The 9,867-nt window shown below is 32.6% G+C and overlaps 1 protein-coding gene across 1 annotated transcript in view; it reads left to right on the forward strand.

Moving 5' to 3' along the window:
* Positions 1-9,867, forward strand: part of NIPBL (NIPBL cohesin loading factor) — a 146,303-nt gene that overhangs the window by 26,403 nt on the left and 110,033 nt on the right. The window contains exons 8-9 of the mRNA XM_007951572.2: positions 773-1,399; positions 7,425-9,053. Of these exons, the coding sequence (XP_007949763.1) occupies positions 773-1,399; positions 7,425-9,053 (2,256 nt within the window). The remainder of the gene's footprint in view (positions 1-772; positions 1,400-7,424; positions 9,054-9,867) is intronic.

Below are 9,867 nucleotides of genomic sequence, written 5' to 3' on the forward strand. Positions count from 1 at the left end.
TAGTAATTGGCTTTGTCTACTCGAGCTGCTCTTTGAAATCTGTTCAGCCCTTTTACCTTTTCATTTCTTCCATTTGCTTTAGCTATTCTCCGCTCATTACGGCACATAACAACAACAACAACAACATTCTCCGCTCAAGTGCAAGGTTCAGAGTCTCTTCTGTCATCATTACAGAGAAGTAATTATAGGTATTTTAATAATTAGTTATTAAAAATTATTTAATAATTTTGAAATATAAAATCAGCCATTATATTTAAATACTTAATGCATTAAAGAGGTTTATTTTACAAAAAAAAAAAAAGCTAAATTCCTTGTAAAGTACATTTACTTTGAAAGATGTTAAAGAAAAAAACATCTAAGGGATGGATTTGTTCAGAGTAGTCAGTTTACTAATTTGATATAGAGAATCAATGAAAGACTAGAGATGATTATGACCAAAATGTTTGTGTTGTGGTTTCTTTAAAAATAATAAACTCTTGCTCTTTTACAACTAAGTATTTATACTTTATAAGCACAAAAATAGAATACTAGTCTGGAGGATGGAATACTCATTATACATGTGTTCTAAACGTGACTCATCCTCCAGCAAGCCAAGAGACTATGGGGACAAATCTCTAGAATTCCTTTTCATCTTTTATAAATAAGAGGCTTGGGTTAGATACTTTAAAAATACCATTTCTAGCATTACTATATTGTCACTCACTTAATGTTTCACTGTAAAATAAATTTGAAACCAGCACAACTGTTCACTGTTCTTGAATTGTTTTTCTAGGATCAAGACCACCTTTAATCCTACAGTCTCAGCCACTACCTTGTTCATCACCTCGAGATGTTCCACCAGACATACTGCTAGATTCTCCAGAAAGAAAACAAAAGAAGCAGAAGAAAATGAAATTAGGCAAGGATGAAAAAGACCAGAGTGAGAAAGCTGCAATGTATGATATCATTAGTTCTCCATCCAAGGACTCCACTAAACTTACATTAAGACTTTCTCGTGTAAGGTCTTCAGATATGGACCAGCAAGAGGATATGCTTTCTGGTATGGAAAATAGCAATGTTTCAGAGAATGATATTCCTTTTAATGTGCAGTACCCAGGACAGACTTCAAAAACACCCATTACTCCACAGGATGTAAACCGCCCATTAAATGCTGCTCAGTGTTTGTCGCAGCAAGAACAGACAGCATTCCTTCCAGCAAATCAAGTGCCTGTTTTACAACAGAACACTTCAGTTGCTGCAAAACAACCTCAGACTTCTGTGGTACAAAATCAGCAACATGTATCACAGCAGGGACCTATATATGATGAAGTGGAATTGGATGCATTGGCCGAAATTGAACGGATAGAAAGAGAATCAGCTATTGAAAGGGAGCGCTTTTCAAAAGAAGTTCAAGATAAAGGTAAAATAATTTCATTGTTATTACCTCATCCTCTGGTCAAATGTATAATTATAGTGCAATTACTCTTTCCTATTTTTTTTAATTCTTTATTTCCCACATATATTTTTATTGCTAACACGTGTACTTCAGAAGTTATATTCTTAACTATTAGATTCTATATTTTATCTGAAACAATTGTCCATTTCAAATTTGGTGGTTCAGTAGCACAAGTCTACTATCAGTTATGTTCTATGTGATTTTTTTCTATCTGTGCTTTTCTAATAAAGTGAACATTAGCATTTCCATGTTACATTCATTTCCTGTAAATTAAATTAATATATTTATGCCTCTTCAACCTTTTTTCCTGCCAAAACTAAGTTAACAGCTCTAGACTGATTTTAAAGCAGTACATTTAAGAAAAATTTGTGTGTATGCTTATTATGATACTATATTTTCTACTTGGTTTAACTATTTGGTGGTTGTTGTTGTTGTTGTTGTTATGTGTCGTCGTATACTTTGTAAAAAATCTCTTGAAAATTTTAAGGGAAGCTGGTAGATCTGATTGAAATTAATAATATAATTCAATGTATTTACAAAAGCATATACACATTTAATCATTCAAACCAAAGCACACTTTATGATTAAATATTCTAGGTTGATTTACAGTTTTCATATTTTCTTTCTTGGTAATTATAAAACAAAACTTGATGCTGGGTACCACTCCGTTTTATATATAGTTGGGTTTATTATAAGATAGGTTCATCATGAGGTAATTGTGTTCCTATGCTAACAAACGTGCTCAAGATACATACTGTATTTCCTGTTTGTTGTGATAGTTCTTTTTAACATTATTCCCCAAAAAGACTATATTTAGTAATTGTTGTACTGTAATGTTTGCAAAATACATGGATCATAATAGGTAGAAATAAAGAGATTGCTTGATGTCTTCATTTTCTAGGGTATTGAGATTTGTGTGGTTTTTGTTTTAACTGGTAAATCTTTGATGTTAAGGATAACATAAAATATTGCTTGTTTTTTTTCTCTTTGGTTTGCAATTTAAGGACCAGGAAATAAATAAGCTATGTAGGTACCAAAGTGTATCTCCTTCTCTCTTCTTTTATAAGTATATGCATGTCAAATGAAGAGAACATTACTCAACTTCTCTTAATCATATTAATCCATCCAAAATTTCTGAATCCTGTAATAGGCAGCTTTTCAAAAACATAAAAATTGTAATTATCTGACCAAAAAATAACAGTTGCTTTGAGAACTGAATTTCTGCATGATACTTTAATCTGTGTTCTGGATAATTATGTTATTTATATAAGAAGTATAATTTTTAAGTGATATTTTTATGTTGGTAAGAAGAAGAACAGAGGTAATAGTGATTTTTTGTTTTGTTTTTTGGTTAAACTGAACTTTTATTGTATGTTGAAACCAATTTTTTTTTGGCTTTTAAGACTGAATAAAAAGGTCAAATTGCATGTTAGCAAACATTTTTTTAGACTGCTAACTTTATTTGGGGGAATAAAAACAACAAACACAACATACTGTTCTTGCATGAATTTGTAATAAACTTCCAATTATGGAACAGTTTTCTGTAATCTATAATAATTTGGCTATTGACAAAGGTAATTGAACAGTTGAATGAATGAAATTGACTTAGAATTTTGGTGAAAATAGTTTTCTAGCTCTATAATGATTAAGGTAGGAAAACAAAATGTTCATTAAAACTATCTAAATTTAGTTTGATTTAAATTATGTAATATGTGTGTTTTCCCAGATTGAGTATGCTGATTTCACTGTCATTTTATTCATGTCAGTTCTAACTTGTTTTTTGAAAGCCATGTTCTTGTTACTTCACAGATTTATTTGAAAATCTTGGCACTTTAGTACCACCTAACACCTTTGATTTGAACCTTGTTCCTTTGCATTATTCCGTTTCTGCATTGTGTGATGGGATAGTATTGTTTATGTAAGCAGTTACCTAGATATTTTAGAAAGATTAAATGTGTGTATGATGCTCAAAGATCATAAATAAAAGTAGAATTCTCTTGAAGTGGTGGTTTTGTAGTTGGCCTTGAGAAGAAATACTTCCTTGAAATGAATTTGTCATTAGTCTCTTTTTCTTTTTATTACTTCTTTATGACTAAATTGTAAAGTAGACGTTCAATATATTCTAAAATGTAGCACTGGGAAATTTTGTCTATTGTATTGGTGGTAAGGAGCAAACAAGACTATTTGGTTTTACTGAAAGCTCTATACTAGCGTCTGAGCATTTTCTCTGTGCAAGGTAGAGAATTTCAGTTATCTCAAGAGTAAGTCAGGTCCTTGGAAAATGTATTTATAGTCGCCAATATATTTATTTGCTCTAAGAGAAGTATTCCTTTCAGTAGAGTAAAATATTTTAAAAGTTAAAGTAATAAAAACAACCTCTATCTTCTAAATAAGGCTAGCAAGTTCAGCCAAACCTGGTGGTTTAATTATTGCAGAATTCAAGAAAAGCGGTAAAGTCTTAAGATACATTTGACCTATGCTATGGTAGAGTCTGATGTACTCTGTTAACACATATAGAAGATACTTTCTGGCTGCTAGATACTTGTGTCCTTTTGACCTCTCTCTTCTTTGGACAGTACTTAATATACACTGACAGGGTAACTCTCTGTATCATATTTTCTAATACTCCAAAAAGACCTTTTTCTCAATCTTTTTGCTTATATCTGTAAGTATATGAATTAATTTTCTAAGGCCATTCATCTTTGCTGTGGGATTATCTATCATAGAGATTAATGTCTCCTTCATATTCTGAAAATTCCTACTTTCTTTAGTCAAAGAGGGAGTTCCTTTTATTCGTCTTTTCCTAAGGTCCACTTTCCATGTTAGCAGGTGTAAGAAATGACCTAGCCTTCACTAATGTTTTTTATAATGCTATACTTCTCTTATACAGTAACCTTTTAAGAAGTAAATTATTACATACTGTCATCTGGAATAAGAGACTGATAGTTTGGATGGGAATAGAATGTTTGGCCACTTAGCCTGTACTGTGGCTTAGAGATATTTTCATTTTCCTAATTGGATACTCTATGGACTCATTGTTGTGTCTTTTGCTTTATAGTAAATGTTTTTAGTTTCATCACTTGGAGATTTAAGTAAATAATATTGTTTGTGTCTTATAAACATAATTGTGTTTATCTCTTATTTTCAAAATATCAATATCTGGATGACAGACGTTGTTGGTCCTGAGATTATGGTATTCATTTGTATGCATTTTCTTCAGGTATGTCCCCATTTACATGGGAGCTCTGGTGGCCTAGTGCCTATGGCATTTGACTGCTAACCAGAAGGCTGGTGGTTCAGACCCACCAGCCACTCCTCGGAAGAAAGGTTGGGCAATCTACTTCCGTAGAGATAACCGCCTCAGAAACCCAAGGAGGGGTCACTATGAGTCAAATCGACTCAACGACAGTGAGTTAGTTAGTTAGTTAGTTATACCCATTTTCATACCTAATTTTGTGGTTCTCAATGCTGAAGAAGGCTTAAAAGATAATCAGTGTCCCAAATGCTGAAATTATTCTTCATAGAAAAGGCTCTCCATCATTAGATGAAGTTTCATTGTGATGTAACAAAGACTGATAATAAAACTGCATAGACAAAAGTGACCTGTACAGATTCAGAGCTACTTTACTCTCAAGTAAGATCATGTTTGAACTGAATCAGACCAAGTAAATCAGAATGTGGTCTTAATATTTCCAAGAATCCCTGGAGCAGTGACAGAATTTGTCCAGGTTTTACACAGAAGTACAGAAGTAGTTTTCAGTAGTTGAAAAACTGAAACATTTTTTAGCATTATTTTATATATAGTATAAAAATTGTAAGATTTTTCCCTATCTTAACATGTTATTTATATGCAAGAACTTTCATAGATTTCTTTATTATTTTTAAAAAAGCATGGCATCCATAGTTTAAGATAAATAAATTGAGCATGATGGAATTTTTTGCTGAATTTCCACCTTAATGATGAAAGGTAAATTGGAATGAGAGTAATGATCTATAAATGCAAGTATTTTGTAATTCTTTAGAAATCAGTTGTCTAAGGTATTTTAATATTTTCCTGATAAACAATGCTTATGTAAATAAAAGAATGAGCACAGATTTCTTAAGTGAAATCTTCAGATGCCTGCGATCTGTGCCATTGTATTTCCTGTGTTGGTTGCATGTACCATCTTGATTTTCACAAAAGCCTATTTCACTGAAAATGTTGAAATCTTACACTCGCTGAACTTCTTGATTCTTGTCATAAAGGTTAAGGGATAAGTAGAAGGTAATGAAGCATCCTATTTATGAGGTAGTAATTACTCTGGTGGTGCCCTGTGATGACACGTCTTGAATGTAGATTATTTTATATGGTGGATCATTAAAAAAAAGAATTTAGTAAACATAAATTTAGTGTTTAGTATTCTCATTGCATTTTTCTTAAGTATTGATGCAGAGAACATCATAAAAGCTTTTATCAGACTAGTTTTAACTGAAGGAAATAGTCTAATTTGAGTCTAATGAGAATATACTGTTATTACTACTTTTTTTTTTTTTCTTTTTCACAAATGAAGCACATTTGGTGTTAAATTTTGCTTCTAGGTAACTGAAGAAGCAGAATGACTTAGTTCTACAAAAAATAACTAGCAAATACCTGGCATATTTTAATAACATTTGATTAGATTTTAAGCTAGAATAAACTGCTGCTTCTCACCTTGAAAACAAAACAGTGACATCTTGTATAAAAAAAAGAAGTATTACCATTAAAAACAACAAAATTCCAGAACTTAGTTCCCTAACAACATGGGGAATTTTTTTTTTTTTTTTTTTTGAATTTTCAGATTTTTAAACTTGTGATACTGTTTTCCTTTAATGATAATTGTGTTAATAAGTATTATCAAATCTGTTGTTAAAAATAATTAAAAATGACTTGGGACACAGCCAAGATACTCATCAAGTAAATAAAACTAAGCAAAGCCTGGTGGTGGTATAATGTCAACTAGTCCCAAGAACTACCTGACAATTCAATTTGTAGATACTGACCTAGCAGACTCTTGAGACAAAAGTGGAATCTTGGACAGAAATACATAAACTGTTGAAAATACCTTGTTGGTGGTTTTTTTTTAAGCTAGGAAAATTTCTTGATATTTTATTGTGGACTTGGATGTGTCTTTAAAATTCTAGAATACTGTAAATTATTTCTTTCTGAGGTCAGTATATAGACCCCCTAAACCTTTGTGTTGAAGAATGGAGGTATTTTTCGTCAGTGGAAATTACTTAACACAGAATTTATCTAAAAATGCCTAATGTGTATATCATTTATACTATGGTTTATGTTGCTTCCTTATTTTCAGTTTACTTCCATCTTACATTATTTGCTACCTTTAAACTCCATGTATTATTGGTGTCTTTTGAATCCTGGATCACAGATTAAGGAAGATTATTAATTTTTTTTCCCCTTTACCCTCTTTATGTGCTTTTTTTTCAGTGGCATGATTTGTTTTCTTTCTGGTTTCATTCTTTCTCTCATCGATCTTACATGTATAAAAAACCTACGTTTCCTGTTTGGTATGTTGGTAGATTTGGGACTCTGTAGTGTTTAGTTAACAATTAAAATGAAATCAGAGTACGTGATTTATAACTGGTTGCCTTATCCTTATATGTAGAATCTGTTTTTTCCTTAATGTATATAAACATATGTTTGTATTTGGTATGTTTTATCTTCTGTTAATTTTATATTTTTCAACTTATTTATAAACTCAATAAATAATCTGCTAAATTCTTTTTACTATAGCCAGTAATGTATATTGAGATTGATCAAGCATGAATATTTCCTCGAATTCAGGTTTAAAAGTATGTTGTTCATGCCTGTTAAGTTATGTATGCATATTTAAATTTACATTCACCTCATTTAAAGAAAAAAAAACATGACTTAAAATAGTCAAAGTCCATTTAGTTTTTAATAAGATTATATGTGTATTACTGATAATGAATATTTATCTTTAAATTTCAGATAAGCCTTTGAAAAAAAGAAAACAAGATTCTTACCCACAGGAGGCTGGGGGTGCTACAGGAGGTAATAGACCAGCTTCTCAGGAGACGGGTTCTACGGGAAATGGGTCAAGGCCAGCATTAATGGTTAGCATTGATCTTCATCAGGCAGGAAGAGTGGACTCTCAGGCTTCTCTAACTCAGGATTCAGACACCATAAAAAAGCCTGAAGAAATCAAGCAATGTAATGATGCACCTGTTTCTATTCTTCAGGAAGACGTTATTGGAAGTCTTAAATCTACACCAGAAAATCATCCTGACACACCTAAAAAAAAGTCTGATCCTGAACTATCAAAGAGTGAACTAAAACAAAATGAAAGTAAATTAGCAGAATCTAAACCAAATGAAAACAAATTGGTGGAGACAAAATCAAGTGAAAATAAGGTGGAAGCTAAAAATGAGACCCAAACAGAAGAACCTAAACAGAATGAGAGCCGAACAACCGAATCTGAACATAATGAGAACACCGTAGCTGAACCTAAACAGAATGAGAATAGACTGCCTGACCCAAAGCCAAATGACAGCAAACAAAATAATGGCAGCAAGTCAGAAACCACAAAGTCAAGACCTGAAACCCCAAAGCAAAAGAGTGACAGCAGGCCTGAAACTCCAAAGCAAAAGAGTGATGGGCGTCCTGAAACCCCAAAACAGAAGAGTGATGGACGGCCTGAAACTCCAAAGCAGAAAGGTGAGGGCCGACCTGAAACTCCAAAGCAAAAAAATGAAGGCCGGCCTGAAACACCAAAACATAGGCATGAAAATAGGAGGGATTCTGGAAGGTCATCAGCAGAGAAAAAGCCTGAAGTGTCTAAACATAAACAGGATATTAAATCTGATTCACCTCGGTTAAAATCAGAACGTGCTGAAGCCTTAAAGCAGAGACCTGATGGGCGAGCTATTTCTGAGTCACTAAGACGTGACCATGATAGCAAACAAAAATCAGATGACAGGAATGAATCAGAGCGGCATCGAGGGGATCAGTCTAGAGTTCGAAGACCAGACACGTTGAGATCCTCTAGTAGAAATGAACATGGCATTAAATCCGATGGTTCAAAAACTGATAAACTAGAAAGAAAATACAGGCATGAGTCAGGAGACTCAAGGGAAAGACCATCTTCTGGGGAACAAAAATCAAGACCTGACAGTCCTCGTGTTAAACAAGGAGATTCTAATAAATCAAGACCTGATAAAGCTGGTTTTAAGTCACCAAACAGCAAAGATGACAAAAGGACAGAGGGTAACAAGAGTAAAATAGATAGTAATAAAGCACACCCTGACAATAAAGCAGAATTTCCAAGTTATTTGTTGGGAGGCAGGTCTGGTGCATTAAAAAATTTTGTCATTCCAAAAATCAAGAGGGATAAGGATGGCAATATTACTCAGGAGACAAAGAAAATAGAAATGAAAGGAGAGCAGAAAGACAAAGTGGAAAAAATGGGATTAGTTGAAGATCTAAATAAAGGAGCTAAGCCTGTAGTTGTCCTGCAAAAACTGTCTTTGGATGATGTTCAGAAACTTATTAAGGATAGAGAGGACAAATCAAGAAGCTCTCTTAAACCTATCAAGAATAAACCATCAAAATCAAATAAAGGTAAGAATACTTCTACTGATTTGTATTCTAATCAGTTTTAAATTTTAAGGTTATTAAGGACAAAAATAATAGAGATATACAAAAATTAGAGAATACTTCATGAAAGTGCAACATCTATATAATACAACAGTGAATTGTTTACAGAAGTTTAGATAAAAAGTTAGCAATAAAAGTTCTTTTTTTCCTCACTTCTACTTGAACTACCTATTAACCATGGTGGTCATGATTTTTACTGCTATTTGGTTATACAGAAATAAGTCTTTTGCTGTTCAGTTATTTCAGATATTTCTGAAAGTTGCTTGTTAATCAAGTGAATGATGTAGTAGAATAAATATGTTTAACAACTCTCTAAGAAAATTATTTTAGGTGTAGAGCTATTCCATTCTACAAAGAGGTAATTAACTGAATTTTAATTTCCAGCATCTCAGTAAAGCTGTATGGTATACACAAGAATCAGTGTTATAAATTCTTTAAAGAATACAGTTTTCTTAAGGTCCTATTTCTGAGTTAATTACCAATGAATAGTTTCAGTTTGTATAGCTTATAAAGGTAAATAAATGTTATTTGGGTTTTTTGCTTTTTGTGGAGGAAGTGGTTCGTTAAAAATGTTTTACCAATGTAGTTTTGCTCTTCCTGTGGAGATGTAATAGAGAATGATATTTATCTCTTAAGTTGGGTTTCCATCATAGTTTGGGGTAGTTTTCTTTAGGAGGGTGGGTATTTTTTGTATGGTTGCTGAACTAAATGATCTGGTTACTTGAATAAGATTATTTCCTGGTGGGGGTGGGGTGGGGGTGGGGGTGGGAGCAGAGGC

The sequence above is a fragment of the Orycteropus afer genome, unplaced genomic scaffold, assembly GCF_000298275.1.
Source record: "Orycteropus afer afer isolate SDZICR_OR568_19922 unplaced genomic scaffold, OryAfe1.0 scaffold00300, whole genome shotgun sequence".
Classification (NCBI taxonomy): domain Eukaryota; kingdom Metazoa; phylum Chordata; class Mammalia; order Tubulidentata; family Orycteropodidae; genus Orycteropus; species Orycteropus afer.